This window comes from Polypterus senegalus, chromosome 2 (genome assembly GCF_016835505.1).
Source record: "Polypterus senegalus isolate Bchr_013 chromosome 2, ASM1683550v1, whole genome shotgun sequence".
Lineage (NCBI taxonomy): Eukaryota > Metazoa > Chordata > Cladistia > Polypteriformes > Polypteridae > Polypterus > Polypterus senegalus.
The window spans coordinates 154,608,139-154,630,527 of record NC_053155.1 but is presented as its reverse complement, the minus strand read 5'-3'; the positions used below and the strand labels follow the sequence as shown (position 1 = coordinate 154,630,527).

General features: G+C 36.6%; 2 protein-coding genes across 5 annotated transcripts in view; one reads left to right on the top strand and one right to left on the bottom strand.

Moving 5' to 3' along the window:
* Nucleotides 1-22,389, top strand: part of cmss1 (cms1 ribosomal small subunit homolog) — a 373,767-nt gene that overhangs the window by 7,006 nt on the left and 344,372 nt on the right. The gene's annotated exons all lie outside the window — the stretch shown is intronic.
* The window catches only part of filip1l (filamin A interacting protein 1-like), a 292,306-nt gene continuing 284,092 nt past the window's right edge, over nucleotides 14,176-22,389 (bottom strand). For all 3 annotated transcript variants that reach the window (XM_039744869.1, XM_039744868.1, XM_039744870.1), the window contains one exon: nucleotides 14,176-14,455. In XM_039744869.1, coding sequence (XP_039600803.1) covers nucleotides 14,285-14,455 — 171 coding nt within the window. In that variant the 3' untranslated portion in view covers nucleotides 14,176-14,284. The remainder of the gene's footprint in view (nucleotides 14,456-22,389) is intronic.

Below are 22,389 nucleotides of genomic sequence, written 5' to 3'. Positions count from 1 at the left end.
TTGAAGAGCCATTCCTGAACTTGTATACCCATGTTGATTTCTTTTGAAGATTTTATGATCTTCAATTTCATGAAACACTATATTCAGTGCTGTGTGTTGGGTTTTGTTGTACGTATTAGCCTGTGCAATTATGGGGCCATCTATATGCATATTTGATAGAAATTATCTTTGTTTGGTTTTGGACTTGTTGAGCTCTAGCAGGCTAAGAATTTTTACAGGATTAAAATAAATTACCAGTTTATACCCACTTGTGTGCATGTGCATAGACTCACAAACACACACACACCTTCACATGCCCACTCACATTAATTTAGAAACACCAATTCAATAAACCTGCATGTAAGGGAGGAAACCCAACATTTTATTCAGGGCAAACTCCACATGAAAAAACACGTGGCATAAGGCTCCAACTCTGTATCCTAGATCCGTGAAGCAGTAGCATTACTATGCCTGTCTACATAAGAGCTACTCATTGACTTTAATGCTTAAACAGCATTTCAGTGCTCCTAGTATATGCCCCTGTTAACCTTTTTAAGCAGCTTCATGTGTGTTTTGACGCAATTTTACTGTCTTGTTTACAGAAAAACTCAACATATGATTCTGTCTGTGTACAGACAACTGAACAGCTATGAGCTCTTGTTACCCCAGGTACAATAGTGCCAAAATTAGTGATAATATGCTAAAAAAAGCATTATTTGATCACTCTGTGCTCTTTAATCGAAGACCAGAAAACTTTGACTCAAAAATTTGTATTGATATAGTAAATCATATAAAGATTTCTGTAATTATCAATCACATGTCTGTTGTTGTGCATTATATGCATATTATGAACAGTGCTATAAATTATTAATTCCCATGCACATGATACTTTTATTATTGTTTAATGCCTGACAATTTTCAGCCTGTCATTTCCCTATAAGAAAATTTTTTTTCATAATGTCTCCATTTTTAATAAAGTTATTGCTGTTTATTTTGCCACTTACAGCCCTTCATTCCATTATTCCCAAAAAATTCAATCCAGTTTCCTTCTGTCATCATCATCAATTTGGGCAGAATTTGATGTTCTTTTCATTGTGCTTTTGAGTGAACTGAGACTTTACATAATTCGTGTCAATCTGTGGATACTATATTTAGATACTAACACAAAGTTAAAGTCAAATTTTGCAAATACATCAAATTTCAGTTGTCATTTCAATAAGCCATAATTACAATCACTTCAATGTCCTCCTTATGATATAACTACCTGTGTTATCTAGCTTTGCCTGGAAAATTTCGTATGACAATGGGCATCGGTGATAGGGGTGTCATTTAATCTGATATATTAGAAAGAATATGTATCGAAGTACCTTTCAGTGTATATTATTCATTATTATTTTTTTTTTAACCAGGAGCTAATATTATTGGAAGGCAGTGTGTTGTAGTGGTTAAAGCTTTGGACCCTGAGGTTGTGAGTTCAAATCATGGTATTAACACTGTGTAATCATGGACTAGTCATTTAATCTGTTTTTGCTTCAATTACAAAAACAAAAAAAAATGTAACTGAAATGTTTTAAGTTGACCTGGATAAAGGCATTAGTCATAAGTAATAGTAATAATATTATTTTGTCACTGAAGCTGTTGTCCACGAGGAACACATTCCTGGATTAGATTAATCACTGCTTCTTTTCTGCTTTTTCTAGTGACTTGGCTTTTGTTTTACGATTGTAAACGTTTTCATTTTGTTTTTGCCATTTATTCATGGACAGTATTTAATCCTTCAGTTTTACCAAACTTTTCTCTTTCCATTTCATAATGTAATAACATCTCCCTCCCCTAGCTTCAGGGTAGTGCCTCTTCTTCAGTCATCCATCCACCCTATCGGTTAGCAATGCTATTCGCATGGACCATCAACAACTTCGTTTGCACAGCATAGGGTGTATTTTCAGCATAATATTCGTAATCATCTAAAAATAAAAATTCTATTAACAAATAAACATGTTTTGGCTATTTTTCTTTTTTTTCTACAGCGTCACCATATGAATAAAACTAATACCCCAAAATTAAAAAAAATGCCTTTATAGAGTTGATTGAAATTTGGTGATGTTGTAGAAAAAAGAAAATTAGCCAGTGTGTTTTTTTTTTATTTAATAAGATTTTTATTTTTTGATAATTAATATTCTGCTAAAAAATATGTCCTGGGCTGCAGGTGAAGACGGAAGAAAGTTGTTAGGAACCTACTATATTAACACACCTAAAATAATTCAAATGTATTTATAGTGAACAGTACAAAAATTATTTGTACACCTGAGTAGTCATGGTCTGTTTTTGCTACCTTATATAGAGTGACAGTTCTCCGGGCAAGTCAGCCACCAAACCTGACACAGACGTGCAGGAGGCACACTTATAAAGCACACATGATTTTATTTTTTCTTCTTTTGTGGGAAACGTCTTCCTCGTCTCCCACAACCACAACACAGTCCAAAGCACAAACAACTGAACAATACTTCTCTTTTATCCTCCACTCCTCCTTGGCAAGCTTTGTCTCCCTCCTCCCGACTCTGGCTCCCTGAGTAGTGACTGCTGGCTCCTTTTTGTAAAGCATCTGGAAGTGCTCCAGGTGCTTGTTGACCTAATTCTGGCAGCACCTCTGGGTGTGGTGGAAGAGCTGCTCTCCAAGGCTTAGCAGCAGCTGCAGCACTCCCTGGTGGCACCCCCTAATCCCAACAGGACTGTATCCAACTCCATTTCCCACGAAGCCATGTGGGAGTCTAAGGGGGGCTGCCATCTAGCATTCCGGGGGAGGTAATGCTCTGTCCACACTTGCTTCCCCGGTCCTTCCAAGGAAGAGGGATCCTGGGTGTCTATGACAATAGTTACATAGTTTTAATTTGTGGCTTGTATTACAAAAAATATTTTTACTCAGTCTTGCAATATCTTGCAAAAATGTAAACATCCACATGAAATCTGACAGTCGGACATAAAGACTGTCATGTATCCATTTTAGAGGCATAGAGACAAAGCGTTTAGATCAAAATAATAAGCACAAGAACAAAAATTCCAAGCTGATCCCATTTGTTTGAAGGGAAAGGGTAAACTTCTGTTCCATTCTTGAAAATGAGTCTTCTAAACCTAGATGACTGTCTGTGTCGAGCAGTATAACAATGTTCAGTGTAAGCATCTGTTGAAAGTGAAATATTTGAGGGAGATGTCAAAGAGTTTTTTTAGGAATTGTTTGTCAAGTCAGCAGCTACATACTGTTGTTTGGGTGAGCCTAAGGTAACTAAAATGAACATTAATAATTGAAAGGGCTCTCACAATTTTGATTTTTTTATGGCCATTATTATAAGAAAAGGAAAATCATAAATCTAATAGTTGTATTCTATTGGCTTTTACAACAGAGAAATGCAGCTTTTGCTAGCTCTGATAGATGCATAAAACAGCAGTGGGTTAGAGAATTCAGGTTGTTTTTAATGACAAAACAGATTGTAGATCCCTAAATTTCCAAAATGCTCCAAAATCAAACTCTTTGAGTGGAAAATTCTGTACCTGATCTCACATGCCCATGTGATGCTATGACTAATGTCCCCTATCTATCTATCTATCTATCTATCTATCTATCTATCTATCTATCTATCTATCTATCTATCTATCTATCTATCTATCTATCTATCTATCTATCTATCTATCTATCTATCTATCTATCTATCTATCTATCTATCTATCTATCTATCTATCTATCTATACTGATGAGCGGAAGTGAATAATGTGAGCTGGTACTTGCCATCTATGACCAATTTCTTCAACCCCCCTTTGAATTTTAAGCAGTGCACCAACACACAAATGGTAGGCATGGGGAGGATAGATAAAGTGCTGCAAGGAGGGAACATAAACTGGCATCACAGCCTGATATCAAACATTGTCTCCTCCAAACCTATGTGTATCATTGTTTTTTGCTTATTTCGTGTAAACAGTAACCTTTTAATCAAAACACAACATCATAAGTGGAAACTGAGTTGTTGCTGTTAGCTGTTAAAGGTATTCTGCTAATGTGCACTGTTTGTTTCATGTACATAATTTTTAGAAATATATTGTATAAAATTACCTTCCAGCCATTTGTATAAGATTTAAAGAAATGCATAAATTTTGTGTTTGACTTGTGCCCCGTCCCCAAGATAATTCATTACACATATGCAAATACTCCAAAAGACTTCTGGTCCCAGGCATATCAGATTAGGGATGCATAACCTGATTACCTAAAGGGTAAGCGTTCGGTTTTTATTTTCCCCTCCCTGCTCTTTTATGCAAAATTCTTTAAAGTTGCTAAATGTTTTTCGGTGATGGTGCAGCCTGTTCTTTTTTTATTTTTTTTTTTTTGTACTATTGTTGTCTGTCTTGAACTTTTTGTTTATCTGGGTTTAATTTCTACCATGTGCTTGATGCTTTTGAGATGGGCTCTGTTGGATTATTTATAATTGTTAATAAATGAAAGAATGGATGAATGGAAAGTATTATTTGTTTAAAAGAAATTAAATACGTTTTTGTCTGGCATTCTTTTTGCAGCTCCAGAACGTGATTAGCAAGGAACTCTGCCTTTAGTCTGTGATACCAACATACATTTGTGATTTGTAGCAATTCTACAGCAAATTTGTTTTTAAATTAATGCAACATTGCATGCAGTATTTCTTGTTGGATTTCATTAACCGGTGAAGCCTTCCTGACTGGGAGGGTTTTTATTGCTACTGTGACCTCTACCACAGAGATGATTCAACCAACTGTTCTAGGATTGCTATATTCTAGGAGGGTATGTCCAAGGGTGATCACTGGGAACAGTCTTGGCAATGTTCTGCCTATTCTTCCTGAATTATCAAATTGTTTGTCAAATCCACTTTTAAGAAATCTGCTGCTATATCTTTGGACTGCTGTAACATTACACAACACACCTTGTTTTATATACAGTATAAGTTGACAATGTCCCTTACACCTTGAGTCTACCAACAGGTCCTGAAGTTGCTGCCGTGACAGACATGGTTAAACTAACTCTAAACAGAGGCATGCTCTAGTTGTTTCCTGCACACACTCCTACCCAGTTGGCTCTAATAGGTCTGTCTCGCAGGTGCTTCGTCCATTTGCCACTCTTTACTCGATTGTCCAGAACCTATGCCTTTAGATAAAATGGAATGGCTGTAAAGTCGATCATTAACCTTTGGCCCAAGGTGCTGTGGTACTAGGTATACTTATTAAGCAACTTTGTGTTTGGAAATGTTCTTAATATACAGGGTGGGCCATTTATATGGATACACCTTAATAAAATGGGAATGGTTGGTGATATTAACTTCCTGTTTGTGGCACATTAGTATATGTGAGGGAAACTTTTCAAGATGGGTGGTGACCATGGTGGCCATTTGGAAGTCGGCCATTTTGGATCCAACTTTTGTTTTTCAATAGGAAGAGGGTCATGTGACACATCAAACTTATTGGGAATTTCACAAGAAAAACAATGGTGTGCTTGGTTTTAACGTAACTTTATTCTTTCATGAGTTATTTACAAGTTTCTCTTTGTTTACAGCCATTGACATGTCACAGAGGTTAACACGTGAGGAGCGGATAGAAATTGTGTTGATGTCTGGTGAACGCAGTAACGGGTCATTGCAGCAGATTTCAATGCAAGACACCCTACGAGACCACCCATCTCCCATGCTACAGTTAGCAAACTGCTTGCTAAGTTTCGTGAAACTGGTTCAGTGTTGGATTTGCCAAAATGTGGACGCATGAAAACTGTCACTAATGAAGAAACATCAGTGGCTGTCCTAGCTTCATTCAGCAAGAGCCCACAGCGTAGCACTCGCCGCATGTCACTGGAGAGTGGCATTAGTCGAACATCCCTTGGCGGATATTAGCTACTCACAAATGGCACCCTTACAAACTCCAGCTACTGCAGCATCTCAACGAGGATGACCCAGATCGGCGCACTGAATTTGCAGAATGGGCAAAACAAAAATTGGAACAGGACCCTCAGTTTACGCAGAAGATTTTGTTCAGTGATGAGGCAAACTTTTATGTGAATGGTGAAGTTAACAAACAAAACCACCGCTATTGGTCTGACACTAACCCACATTGGATAGATCCCTCCAAGACTGTTGGAACAAAAAATTGATGGTATGGTGTGGTATATGGGGTACAAAGATAGTGGGGCCATTCTTCATCAATGGAAACCTCAAGGCCACTGGATATGCGAAATTGCTACATGATGATGTGTTTCCCTCTTTATGCACTGAAGCTGGCACGTTCCCTGAGTTTTTCCAGCAAGATGGTGCACCACCACATTATGGGTGTCAGGTCCGAGCATTCCTAGATGAACAGTTTCCTGGAAAGTGGATTGGTCGTCGTGGGCCAGTTGAATGGCCCCAAGGTCTCCGATCTGACCCCTTAGACTTTTATCTTTGGGGTCATCTGAAGGCAATTGTCTATGCTGTGAAGATACGAGATGTGCAGCACCTGAAACTACGGATACTGGAAGCCTGTGCTAGCATTTCTCCTCGGTGTTGCTATCAGTGTGTGAAGAGTGGGAGAAGAGGGTTGCATTGACAATCCAACACAATGGGCAGCACATTGAACACATTTTATAAGTGGTCAGAAACTTGTAAATAACTCATGAAAGAATAAAGTTACGTTAAAACCAAGCACACCATTGTTTTCTTGTGAAATTCCCAATAAGTTTGATGTGTCACATGACCCTCTTCCTATTGAAAAACAAAAGTTGGATCCAAAATGGCCGACTTCAAATGGCCACCATGGTCACCACCCATCTTGAAAAGTTTCCCCTCACATATACTAATGTGCCACAAACAGGAAGTTAATATCACCAACCATTCCCATTTTATTAAGGTGTATCCATATAAATGGCCCACCCTGTAAGTTTCTCCAGCAGAGGGAGCTCCAGGTTAATATATTGAAAGGAAGATTAAAAAATATTTCTTTTTAATTTCTTGTTAGATATTTAAGGTTAGTGTTTTTAAATTCAAAATTTTACAGTAATATTTTCTTAAAGTAATAAAAGTAATATTTTAAAAGTATAGATCAATCACAAAGCAGTAACAGCTGTGAAAAAATATTTACTAGTCTAGAAATAACTTTTGTTTCTGATATTGGATTACAAGAACAAAACAAAAGTAAATGAATGTTCACAAATTCAGAAATCTGTTTCTCATTCACTCACATAGATACAAACCCCAAAGGAAATGAACAAAATTGAAAAAAGTACTATTAATGCCTGTGTTGGCAAAAACAAGGATATACAGTATGTTATACCCTTGTGTTTTTAGAAATATAGAGAAACACACAGGCATAATAAAATTCATTTTGTTTTTCAAAATTTAAGATCCAATCCTGGAATCGCATAGTGTACAGTTTATTTTTCTATTAGAGAATATGTAAAATCAGCTTTTTATGCGTGTTTTGAGAAAATCACTTGTGACCGTTCATCTGAGTATTTACTGATTTATTATTTAAAGTTATTTCTTTCAGCTATTTTCAGAGCCATAACATGATTTGAGATGAGTCAAGATGGTGATCCATATGTTGGTATAGATTCCTTAGGGCAACTGAAGAAAGTACGTAGAGTAGCCTTCCCGTATTGTCAATCTATATTAAAAGTATAGACTAGCATTTTACAATATCATACTTTTCTTTCTGTTTATTATTTTACTAGATACAGTATAAACATGGGCGATATGGCCTAAAATCAATATCACGATAAATTGAGCAGTTAACCTCGATAACGATAAATGGACGATAACCACCCCAAGTGCCAAAAAAACAAACTTTTTTTTTCCATTTGATGGGGCTGTGGCAGGCAGCATAGTTCCTCCAGTTATTTTGATAATATTATTCCCCCTAGACCTATTCATTGCAATTATATTATTACCACTTTAAAGGACTGTAAAATGTCACTGAAAATAAATGAAGACAATAGTAGTAAGTACTTTTAGTGGTTAAGATTTATTAACTGAACAAAATAAAAAGTGTAGGATACAATATGTAACCATGCTCTCTAAAAAATGTGTATCCCTTGTAAACAAAATAGTTTAATAATAAATATGTTTCACATTGGCTATTCACAAAGTAAACAATGATTGTGCAAATGTAATGCCATCATGGACAAAGGCCTATCTCTGCTAAGGCCTTGAGGTAGCATATCTATCCAAATCTTCACACCCAACATCACCCCAATTCATGGTCTAATTCTCAAATAAAGCAAGCAAAATAAAGTAAGAATTAAATAAGACCTCTCAGACCATATTTACAAAATTAAAAAGGGTTGGCACAGTAATAAAACATTTTAAAAATCATGTATTTTGCTACATTTCACAGCACAACATGATCAACACTGGCTCACAATAAGTCTTCTGTAAAACTTTCTGGATACACTGCTGCTCAGCAGTCTTAAGTATTTTTATGCCTATATAAACATTATTCAAACATTAATACTTTCAATTTTGAATATGACACACAGAATTAAAGTCACTTTAAAACACACCAGATGTCACCACCCAAATATATTAAGATGTACACACTTACCGACTGCCAGGTGCAGCCTGTGCCCAAAACATTGCACCCGTGTCCATTTATTGAGCTTGACAGCTTTCACAATATTTGGGCGTTGTCAGTTGTTATAGCAACAAGGTCCTCTTCACTGATGTCCCATGCAGACAGCATCGCTCTCAACCCCTGTCCAACCATCTCCCCCGTGTGATCAGATGGAAAATAGGCCGTCTCGAGCACTCTGGTACGCAGCTCCCATTTGTTGTCGATGTAATGAACTGTGAGACTAATATACGGCTCCATTGTGCGGCTGGACCAGAGATCGGATGTGGCTGCAACGCGCTTAACGTATCTCAATTCAGCAGCAACCTTTTTCCTCTCTGTGCTGTACATGCTGGGAATGATAGTTTTGAAAAATATTTTCGTGATGGGAGTTAGTATCTCTTGTCAATTATTTTCATGAAGTGTCTGAACCCGTTGCGTTCCACTGTAGCAATAGGAGCCATGTCTTTTGCTATGTGGTAGCCTATAGCATTTGTGATTTCTTGCCATCTTTTTGAAGTTCGCTCATATAGTTGAGTACTAGCAAATGCTTCGGTTATTGACCGCTGCCTGGTGGAGGAAGACGTTTTTGCTGGTCCTCCTAATCTCTTCTCGCTTTGAGCTTTTTTTATGTCTTCGAATTGAATCACATGGTTGTGCTGCAGGTGGTGGAAGAGGTTGGTTGTGTTACCTTGACTTGACGCAACAGTCTTTTTGCAGAGTTTACATTTAACAATTTTTTGATCAATATCATCCTTGTTGAATCCAAAATGTTGCCAAACGATTGATGATGCATTTTTTTTGTTAACAAGCGTCTCCTCTTCCTCCTCCACCAGCTCTACCTTCGTCGCTGCTGCTTCAACATTTAAATCGTCCTCCATTTGTTCACCCGTGTCTCGTCTTGTTACAGGTAGTAGAGTCATGTGACTCCACCCCGTCAAGTCTGTAACGTAGCACAGCGTCTTAAAGGGACATGAACATCGCCAACCTGCACATGCCTTTTCTTTTTTTTTAAAATACCGAATTTACCGACATGGGCAAAATGACGTCGATGAGAGTCATAAATTTCGGTAACGATAAATTTTTGATATATCGCCTAGCCCTAATACAGTATCTGCAGTTACTGGTTTAAAGTGTTTATGATGTTGTTAAATGCTGTTGAATTTCTTTAGACTTGCTCACATTCAATTAAAGAGAATGAGGATAGTCTCAGACATAAACATGCATTGATTTGTATATTACTCTGCAGGAAAAGCATTTTTAAAATAAAAATGTAATAATCATGTTTAAATAAAGTAAGCTTTAAACACCTGCATGTTAAGAGGTAGTATAAATTTGTTACATTGCTTTACATTTTATCTTTCTATAAATCTTCTTTCGTATAATCTCCCTGATTAACAATAACATTCTCAGACCTGCTTAATGTAAGCCAGGATTATGAGAAAATGAAGCTTATCTTGGCGGCATTGGGCACAATATAGGAAGCAGCTCTGTGTAGGCCGGTACTTAATTGCAGAGCCCACTTACTCACACACCCACAAGACCAATGTGAAATCATTTGTTAATTAAACACAAACATCTTAGGCAAAAAAAAAAGACATTGTCTGGAATCAGAATTCAAATGCAATATGTTTGATCAGTGAAATACCAGTTCTAACCACTGTGCTATCCTAAAGATTAAGATTTATGATATAAATTAGGATTTTGCTGCAGCCTTTAAATGTTTTGTATCGGATGAGGCTACATATAATGCACTGGTGCAATCCTCAAATGCAAGTTAAGACAATAATATTCATCTTCCAATTAAGACTGAATGTGATTCAAGAGTGGAAATATATCATAGTCTAGGCCCTTTTCTTACCAGTATGCCTATAGCTTCACCTCTAGAGCTGCACCATTCATCCTTTGCTGTGCTTTCATTGGTGTGCTGAATGAACTCGGAGGAAGGGGGGCTGCTTGTGAGTAATCATTAGAAGTAGTTGAAAAGCAGTTCTTTGGGAAGGGGTTAAGTTATTTGCATAGTGATGTAGTTGTGTGCTTTCTTGGAGATCAATTGAATAAGGTGACAAAAAGCAAGTTGGTTCATTACAAATTTTGTAGAAGTCTGTAGATGTAGTGCTGTGCTTGTGATTGCCTCTGATACTGGTTAAAATATTCAGACTCTTCCAGTCTCTTATCTGTCCTCCTTTCAGTTCCCCTCACCCATTTTATCTAGAATTATTTTTCACATATTTTAACAGAAAACCATCTTGCACATTTGTAGTTTTGAACTTTAAATTCTTTGTCAAGAAAACAATAACACTTTTCTGTGACCTACAGGTACAATTTAATTTTTTTTTCTATTATCAAACATCTTATTTTTCAAATCTGGCGACATATTTTTAAGTCAGTTTGCTTGTTATTGATGGATGTAAGAGTTATTTGTTATTTTACACTAAGCATTGGGTCACTCAGAGTTGTTTTATTTCTTATCCTTGTCTCTCTTAACACCAATCTCCATTCACCAGTCTATCAAAGGCTAACATTTTCTCAAAACACTGCTGTTACTGGTCTAAATATAGATGCTGTATCAGATGCTGGTGGATCACTGACTAGTTGATGTCGTCCTACACCCCTAGTGTCACTTCACTTAAATGTGTTGTTCCCACTGTTAACTCGCATTCTGAATGGGGATGAAAACAATTTATCAAAAAAAGCTCAATAGCAAGTTTTTTTTTCCTCGTCAACTACAAAAATTTAACCTGTCAAAATTGGGGCTGAACTATGTTTATAGAGCTGTTGTCTCTCTGTAACAGTTTGGCTTGGCAGTTTGTCAGAACATAAATTGTAACAGGCAGTTTGAACGAGAGAACTGATTGAAGATCTAAGGCTGTACTCCGGAACTATATACATCTCGAGTATATAGGAAACAATATAGTTTATCACTCAGGTAACCATCAGTATCAGTTATTATTGTCACAAATACAGTATGTTACCTGACATGGTCACTCAGGGCAAGAATCATTGGGAATGTAAATAGATTGTTTCCGTCTTCTGTTACTCTGGTCAATATTGGCTTCTGAATCCCCTTCCTCTACGAGATCTCCAAACACCTCTAAAGCCAAATCCTAAGAAAATATGTTGCCTGACAGTGAATTTAATGTTCTCAATTCTATTTCTTCTTCATGCCCCTCGGACTTTTAGATTTCCTTTTTTGTGGCTTTTCTATATTTAACTTTCTATAGACACAAATTTAGATAAATAACATTCAAGTAGTTGAATGGATATTAGTTGTTTTTTTCCTGCGATCCTTCCTGTTGTGAAGTTAATTAAAAATATACAATGTATTTGGTAAAATATCTCTGTAGATTAACTCCAGCTCTCCATGTAAAATGAATTCATCACCTCTTGTTTAGACAGCTGTGGTTCACTAATAAGTGCTGTTTCCCATTAAAATTATAGGCAGGTTTTTAACAGGTTCACAATCCTGCTGGTAACCTCCTGACCCTGGCTAGACACACCAACTATGGAGCACCTTAACATTTTAAGCTGCACTGGTTGTCTGTGTTCATGTTTTATTATTTTTTTCAAGGTCTTTACAGGACTTAAAATTAGCAGAATACTTAACTGCACTGCTGGAGTATTTGAGATCTCTATTCTCCCCCCGTTTTTATTTTTAAATTTTCATTCTAATCTGACACCTCAAAACTGTCCTTCTTACTCCACGTGTGCCTAGTTTTCTTTTCTCCTATTGAACACATTTCTTTTGTTTTATTTTTAACAGTAGTATTTTAACTTTATTATTTTTTGTCATAATGAGGTGTTATAGTAATATTATGTAGGGTATTTAATTCAGTGTTCATTTTGTGTCCATTTTGTACTTTGTAGATAAGTATTCTATCTTCAGCAGTTTGTAGGTTCAAGTCTAATAGGAGTCTGAACCTTGGCAAACCTTTCACCATATGAATATATCATATATATTTCAGGAGTAGTTACTTTTTTTTGGATTTTTGGTTTACATGACACCTCCAAGTATTGAATTACCATGTAATTTATTGGACTGCTTTAGCTGAATCAATTTGTAACATTGATATCTGTATAACTTCAACTGGAAGGCATGGGATTTCTGCTTTCAAACAAGATGCATGCTATGTATTGCAGTTACAATTTGCCAGTGGTCTTGTAATACAAATATGCTTAAAAATGGACAAAGGCTAATATGCATGTTAAAGTGCTTTTGATTTTCACATTGTTTATTGGGGCACATTTCTAAAGAGGTGTTTTTGAACTGCTTAATTTAGTTCATAATCCCCAAGGCACTGGCACAAGTAAGTATTTATCATTTGGGGGTTAATTAACAAAAGTTACTTGTCACCTGTAAATAAACTGTTCATGTTTTCCCTTGTTCAATAATTAATAACTTCAAATAAATAATTTGAAGAAAGAGACATGTGGCTCTGTGTCATCATAATGTAAAGCACATATATCATAGTTGGGGCTTGTGCACCTCCGAGGCTTCTTAACCTTTATGCATTTATCTTTAATTTATTGTTTATTTTTAAGAATATGGCAGCTGTTTTTGGGGCGTGAGCTTAAAAGATTAAAGTAAAAATGACATGAGTAGGCACATTTGCAGTCATGTTCCTCACCTTGCTATCCTTACATGAAAGGGTCAATTGTAAATATTAGCAGCATACCATACAAATAGGTTGGCTGATTTTTGTTTTGGATGAAAATATCTTTTCTTGTTCACCTCTTATTTGTACAATTACTTGTGCCATCTTAAAATGTGCTTAATCTGTGTCCATTTGAATGGAACTTGTCATACTGAATACAACTTAAAAGTTAATCAGATTTTGCAAAATGTTATGTAACAAGTGAGGTTTGAAAACAAACTAAATGAAACATATTTTTTCTGTAGAATTGGAAAAGAATCCAAACACTCTCAATCTTGTAACATTTAGTGGTGATGATTAATTTGATTCAATATCAAATAAATTAAAATAAATACACTATACTGCTAAATGAAGCATTATAGAAAGCTCGATGTTTATAACTCATATGTCTCTCCATGAGCCATCCTCTTCACTTGGGGTCATTAACTGAATATGCACAAGCTGTCTGCTTCACAAAATACATGGATGTAGATTAACCATCAAAGAGAGCATTATTATTCACTTGTATTTCTCCAGTACTAAAAGCTTCCTCCACTTACAAAGTTGAGGGGAAAAAGACTGCTTGCCTAAACTTTCCTGAAGTTAATAAATTCCATTTTTTGAGTCAAAGGCAAAACCAAATTTGAAATTCAGTAATTTCTTCTATAAGCATGCAAGAGACTAGCCTTATTTGTTACATAAAATCAGCCACTTGTTTGCAAACTGATTGTCACATTTCAAGACCAAATAAACTCTTTCATCAGAGCATCCTTAAAAGAAAAAATGTTCTGTAACCACAATTAATATGAGGCACATATATTGTATAACTGGAAAAACTGGTGTACCAGGTACAATTCTAATAATGTGTAGAAATGGAATTAATACCTTATTTTTAGAGAGTGTTACTATATTGAACTGGTAATAGTTATATGTAGCAAGTCCATTTTCTTTACAAATAAAACTTCACAGAGCACAAATGTTAACAGTATAGAGCTTTTGTAGAATTTTATTAAAGTTAGTATAATCAATTTAAGAAAAGAAAGGGGGAAAAGATCAATAGAGTTCACATTTTCCCAGACTGGCTTATATTAAGGTTGGTAGGTAGAGTTTTCATACTTTTTTCCTGACTGGCTGGCAGAAGTGACCTGTGACTTGGAGAAGGCTGTATTGTTAGTGGTAGATGGTCCTTTAGAAGTGGTACAAGCCTTTGGTTTTGGAATCCTAGTTGGTCCTGGATGCCGGAATGCCTCAGGTAGGATCTAGGTGTGGAGAGAACATAAGAGTTACTTAAAAGACACATTTATCCAGAAGCCTGCGTTAGAGATAATCTTCAGACTGAATGTGCTTAGAATTTCCTCAAAACATGTATGCTTAGAAGCCTGTGTTTAAATTCATGCGCCAGTCCATAGGAGAACATCTGATTTCTAAGTAAAAAAGAAAAGGTATTCTGGTAGATGACAGAACATGACAATTTAGTGCTTTTTGCATTGTCTCTTACATATGAGTTCTTTTTTGTTTTGAAATTTGAAATTCATATTAATGGTAATGAATGCAGCTAAACAAAATTAAAATGAGTTTATTAGACATTCTAACCATTTTTTTTTACCTTCAATGCAAAACCTAGTAATGTTTTTGCAATGTTGAGTCTGTTGCCTGGATTTAACCTTTTATCTTCTGACTTCTACCTAGCATGCTCCTACCATGCAGCACAGAATACCACATGTACTCCTTTGCCCTCCTCCATATTATAGACTTATTCTGCTTGTGTAACATTTACATTATAATAAAGAGTATGATTACATTTAAAACTCAACAAGTGCACTGTAATCTGCAGTTCTAGTTATCTGTATGTATCAAATCATATATCCATATTTATTTTGAGCCAACATTGGCATTGAATTGTGAAAATCATCCTTTACTTGGCAACCTCAAAATGTCCATCACATAGAAAAATAATTTTGAAAAGTCTGGATCAAAATAGAAAGTTTTGTAAGTAATGTCACTATGTATTGGTACTGTATTAAAAACCTGCATTTGGTGTAAACTTGTTACTTTACCAATTACATGAAGCACAAAATCAAAACGATAATGACAGAATTTTTAAACAACACTAATGCTAGAAGGTGAGAGGCAATAAAATAATAAAAAGTTCAGCTACTTCAGTTGTTTAGCAGAAAAATTGCAGATGCACGTTTTTGTCTTTTTTGACTACAACCTAGTCAAAGTAGTAATATTTACAGTATTTGGTCTTCGGCTTTTTATTTCTTTCCTAGCAGTGATTTCTTTAAAAACAATATTTGTGGGATATTGGGAACGTTTATACTCTGTTTCAAAAAGACCACATGGTATGTTATTATAAACTGACACTATATATAGGTTTGAATTAAAATAGAAACCCCCTTAAAACAGTAAAAAAAGTTCAGGCATCCTGCATTTCCTCGGATAGTCCCATACATCAACCCCAATGTAAGAGTTTAAACTTATTTGAAAATGTCACATATTTTAGACTTCCATTGCGGACAGTAGGTCATTGCTTTTCAAACATTTTCCATGGTATGCCATTCAAATTCTTCCAAAATTCTGCTCAGCACACCAGCATAATAAGCCTTTTAGAAGGAAAGGGGGGAGCCACATTTGCATTTACAAATAAATTTTTTAATGAAAGATTTCCTGCAGTTAACGATTTACATACAACTGGTGCTTATTAGCAATTTTTTGATGTTTGGTAAATTTTGAGACTATGTAATATTTATTTCTTCAACAAACACCTGTAAACATATCTATCTATCTATCTATCTATCTATCTATCTATCTATCTATCTATACTAATAAAAAGCAAAGCCCTCACTCACTGACTCATCACTAATTCCTCAACTTCCCGTGTAGGTAGAAGGCTGAAATTTTGCAGGCTCATTCCTTACAGCTTACTTACAAAAGTTAAGCAGGTTTCATTTCAAAATTCTACGCGTACCGGTCGACAACGTCCGCCATGTTGAACTTTCTTATTTATGGCCCTATCTTCACGATAGGTAGGCGGCTTCCCAGAGCTAACTGAAACCAATGTGCGTACTTATTTTGGTGGTTTGATGCCACGTACATATATACAGTGGAACCTTTAGATATGATCACCTCTGTATAAGAGAAATTCAAGATAAGAGGAAAGTATTAGCTAAAAATTCGGATCTAAATATGAGCATTGGCTGCAGTAATGAGCCACGAGCCAGGCTGTGGTTATGCGTGACGCGTTTCCCGATCCGCCTCGACTCGGGTATTCACCCAAGCTGACGCTGCCAGCCCGTCAGCTCACTCAGTGTTCCTTGTTCTCCCGTAGTGTGAGGATCTACTGGCGTTTGTGCGCTTGTGATTTCTTTGTTTCGCTGTAGCAGTTCGCTGTATAAGCGTATCCAAAAATATTGCGGACATGCAGACGGAGAATAGGAGACGATTGCCCTCAAGAGGAGAGAGAGGGGCGTGAGCGAGAGAGATAAGGAGAGAGAGAGAGGCGTGTGCGCGAGCGAGAGAGATAAGGAGAGAGAGAGATGCATGCATGCGTGAGCGAGCGCGATAAGGAGAGAGAGAGAGGCGCGAGAGAGATAAGGAGAGAGATGCGCACGAGAGAGAAGAACCATCAGCTCAGTTATGCTCACATGACGCACAGCAGACAAAGTGTATCCATACTACTTGTATTGCAAGACATCGCTCGTTTTATCAAGTCAAAATTAATTAAAAAATTTAGCTCGTCTTGCAAAACACTCGTAAACCAAGTTACTTGCAAACCGAGGTTCCACTTGTATATACAGTATTATTTATCAGTGTTATTTGTTAGGAAAATTAATTTTTATGTTAATATTTTTGAGGGTGCGGAACGGATTAACTGGATTTCCATTATTTTCAATGGGGAAGTTTGTTCTAGATATGAGAAATTCGCTATACAAGCTCAGTGCTGGAACGAATTAAACTCGTATCTTGAGGTTCCACTGTACGTCCATAGCCTGCAGCTTGGTCACCGTGTGAGGAGGCATTGGGTCGCCCATCCCAACGCCTCCCACGTTGTTGGCTGCCTGCCTATATAAGGCCGTCTGTCACTCCAGTCTCTACATTCCCTTCCTTGCTACGCCACTGGATTCACGTCTCCCTGCTGATAACTACAGCCTTTTAATTTAATCCACGGCTTCTCCGTTGTTTTATTGTTCATTTATTACGATTATAGTTATTGTGTAGGTATCTTAGACTTACTTTACATTGTTCAAGTACCCATTTCCTTTATCATTCCAACCGTACCCCCATTAACATGTCTATCGAGGTGATCACCATCGATCAAAGAACTGTCACTTACCGAGTTGTTTCCATGCCCGGAGATGGCCCCTGCCTTTTCCATTCTCTTTGTTACATATTGCACGGCCATATCAGGCTCACTCTTGATATCCGGAGGAACATTATGTCTTATGTATTGAATGACTGTGACAGGTTCAAGGTGTGGACTGATGATGGTACAGGAGATAATTATACTACACAGGAGCACTAGAAGAGTGAAATGCTTAAGCCCTTCACCTATGGATCTGCATGTGAGTTGATGGCTGCCGCTGAATTGTTCGGTTGTCGCTTTCAAGTGTACTTGAAATGACCAAATATCTTACGCCTTTCGACAACCGACAATGCCTCTTAAACATCTTAGATTCATAGGTGACAATTTCAGTAGTGGACACTTTGATGTTTATGAATGTTTAAACTCTCAAAAGCTGGATGTGAAGTTATCGATGAGACCGGTTGTATACTTACAATGCTTGACAGATGCCGAATGTCTCTTCAACACAAGTTCGACAAATACTGTCATAATTGAAACAAAAAAACTCAAACTGCAGCAATCAATCCAAGCTGTAAGATTTAAAACAAGATTACTTTTCACATGGCCAACTGTACGTTGCATGCTCAAGAGTAAGTTCAGCGCACAGCTTGGTCATATTACATCCGGAGGGCCGAACTCACAATGTGGTATACAAAGAGATCCATAACAAATACTTATTGGTATATTTTCTCTCAGTTTAATATTCTTCTTAATAAAAAGTTTAAGGCAGTACTTCGCCGCTGCAAAGTGTGGGTATTTTGCTTGTGTGTGTGTGTGTATATGTATATGTGTGTGTATGTGTGTGTATATATATATATATATATATATATATATATATATATATATATATATATATATATATATATATACAAAGCCCTCACTCACTCACTCATCACTAATTCTCCAACTTCCCGTGTGGGTGGAAGGCTGAAATTTGGCAGGTTCATTCCTTACAGCTTCCTTACAAAAGTTGGGCAGGTTTTATATCGAAATTCTACGCGTAATGGTCATAACTGGAAGCTGTTTTCTCCATTTACTGTAATGGAGATGAGCTTGAACGCCGGGGGGGAGTTTCGTGTGACATCATCACGCCTCCCACGTAATCACGCAGTACATAGAAAACCAGGAAGACCTCAAAAGCGCTGAAGAAAACATGCATTATATAATTGAGAAGGCAGCGAAACAATAAGAAGCGGCGAGTGACATATACAACCATATTCATGAGTTCTGCTACTGAAACAAAGCACGATGTAAACCTACACTTTAAATTAAGTTCATAGACAGGCTGCACTGGCGTTTGTAATTTAGTGCCTGCCCATATAAGGCCGTCCGTCAGCGGCAATCCAATAGCAAACTCCACTAAATATTCACGGGTGAAGGACTGTGCTTATGGAGAGGAAGATGAGATGGTCAGGGTGGTGTTTGACACAAACTCAGCGAAACTGCGAGAGAAAGTTTTAAGTGCCAGGACTAAGGTAACATTAAATACAGCCATGGACATAGCACGAGATGGCACCAGCACAGCTGGGAACCTTCGATGCATGTACACCGAAGCGGCTCACGTGAACTGACGCAGTGCACAGATAAAAGCAACAGTTCCAAAAGCGCTGAACAAAACCGAATTACACAATTGAAAAGGCAGCAAAAATATGAAGCGCCTGATACGCATATTCATAAATCCAGCTACTGCGGAAACAAAGCACACGTGGAAAAAGTCAATGTCCCGCTAAAGGAAGACAGTGTAAAAAACCCGTGCATGCAGTGTGTCAGGTCTCAGATAAAGAAGAAGACGAGCTGTTTATTGATGCAGTAAGAAACGAATCGATGAATGAAACCTGTCATCTTTACAACGATTGACAAACACGGAATGTAACTTGAACACAACACATCCTACAAATACGAACCTGATTGAAAGAAATAATGATAATCAAATCCTTGATGACAGCAACACTCAGTAACACTCACAAAACAAATACTGTATATTGACAGTCATGTTACGTTATTTTTAAAATGTTCCCTTTTTTTTCTAGCTTTTTAACACACTACTTCTCGCTGCGATACGCGGGTATATATATATGTATATATATATCCCGATCTACATACTCGAATAATGGATACTTTATTCGCCATCAATGATTGTTTTGGTAAAGCCATACTCAGTGTATTCATTAGATGAACGGAAAAAAATAAGAGCGAGGGGAGGATGACTTATTGAGGCATGCAGGCTGTAGTGCGTCAACTCTATCTGAATTGCGCGATCACATTTGAAAAATATATCTTTTCAAGTTCTATTTAGTCCATATGTGTCAAACTCAAGGGCCACGGGCCACATCCGCCCGGCGTAATTATATCCGCCCGAGATCATTTTATATACTGTATTATTGTTATTAATGGCCCGGTATATGAAGCGCTGGTAACACAATAAACTACAGATCCCATAATGCAGCGCTTCAGCTGCCTTGCAACACTTACCGTTAATCAAGTCTAGCTTATGATGCTGCAAGTTATTGCGAAGCTAGCTCACACGATGCTGAAGAGAAAAGTTGATTCTGAAAATAGAGCCTTTAAAACCGATGGGAGGCTGAGTATATGTTTACTGAACCCGTGTGTCTCATTTGTGGAGCTAATGTGGCTGTAATTACAGAATTTAATCTAAGACGGCACTATGAGACAAAACATCAGGGTAACCTGAATGCAATGCAGAAGATACAGAAAGCAGAATAATTAAATAAGAATCTGACACTTCAGCGGACGGTTTTACCCGTGCACAATCACAAAGTGATTTCAAGTGAAGCTGCTTTTATGGGAGACACAAATGCACCAGTGCACCTTGCCCCACTTTCCCTGTTGCCAAGTAATGTTAAACCAAGTCGTCACTACGGTGTTCCCAAATCGCACTTTGCTGATAAACTGAGCGCACTGAGTTTGCACGGCGCTTTGGTGACTTTGAAGAACAAAAAGTCCGTCTACATGCGGCTCGAACCTTGTGCATGTTTGGTAGCACATATCTGTGTGAGAAGCTCTTCTCAGTGATAAAGACTAACAAAACAGCACACAGGAGTCGCCTCACTGATGAGCACCTGCAATCCATCCTGAGAATCTCCACAACACAGAACCTCACACCAAACAGAAACGAACCTGTTGCCAAAAAGATGCCAGGCGTCCAGCTCTAAAATGACATATGAGCAAAGACAACTGAATGATTTGATTTGTTATTGCTGAAAGGAACACATTTTATTTATATTTCCAGGTTTTGTTATGCAGCATGTTCATATTTGAATTTGTATAATTTTGACAGGATATATTTTTATGGAGAGCAAAATCTTTTGGGATATTTAAAATCTAAGTTTATTTTTATATAAAATTACATAAGAGTAAAGAAATTTGAATGTTTGTTCTTTTAACGTTTACTTTATTTCTAACTTGTATAATTTAGACAGGATATATTTTTATGGAGAGCAAAATATTATAAGTTGTTTAAGGTTTGAGTTGATTTATTCAGGAATAATATTCCTGTCTGTTTTACCATTCCTACCAAAGATATTTCTGTCGACTAAATAAAAATTCCTTCTATTTAAAATTTAAATAGAACTTGAACAAATACGATAGTTCATAATATCCACGCAGACTTGCACGTAAGAGCGGAGTTATCCGTTTTAACAAGCAGCGTATTGCACTGATCTGAAATAGCTGTGTGTGTATATATATAGATCTGTATGTATATGTATATATATGTATGTGTGTGTGTATGTATGTATGTATGTGTGTGTGTATATATATATGTATATATATATATAGATATATATGTATGTATATATGTGTATAAATATATGTTTATATGTATAGATATGTATATATATATATATATATATGTTTATGTGTGTGTGTGTGTGTGTGTGTGTAAATATATATATATATATATATATATATATATATATATACACTAGTAAAATACCAGCTTAGGAGAAGTGGTGTGTTAAAGAAGTAATGAAAAGAAAAGGAAACATTTTGAAAATAACGTAACATGATTGTCAATGTAATTGTTTTGTCACTGTTATGAGTATCGCTATATATATATATATATATATATATATATATATATATATATATATATATATATATATATAATATATAGCAAAATACCAGCTTCACAGCGATGTCATGTGTTAAAGAAGTTATGAAAAGAAAAGGAAACATTTTAAAAATAATGTAACATGATTGTCAAAGTAATTGTTTTGTGCATTTGGCCAAGTCACGAAGTTGTTTTCGCAGCTGCATCAGAAAATGTACCACGACGTCCGACACGCCTCCTTTTTACTGTTTTCTCACAGCTTGGATTGCTGCTGTCATATTTATACACACACACACACATATATATATTCACACACATACATACATACATACATACATACATACATACATACATACATACACACACACAAATTATATATATGTGTGTATGTATGTGTGTGTGTGTGTATATATATACACATACATATACTTGTGTGTATGTTTGTATGTGTCTATATGTGTGTGTATAGGTTTGGTCACTGAGTGCAAGGGAAAAATAATAAATTATAGTCTAAGTTATTAAACAGTAAAACATTAACGCTTTTAAGAAGTACAGGTACATTGAAATTACATTTTCTATGTGAACGCTCAAATTTGTGCCTGCCTCGCCTCGATTGTGAATCGCCTTTAATATTATTTTGCCGTGGTGTAGAAAAGGGGTCCCGTGTTTGCACTTGTCTGGGCTATAGCGCAGGGGGAGTATGAAAAAAATTAAAAGTGCTCACTTTGACTTAAGGCAGAAGCGCAGTCAGTGTCTCAAAGGCCGGCACAGCTATG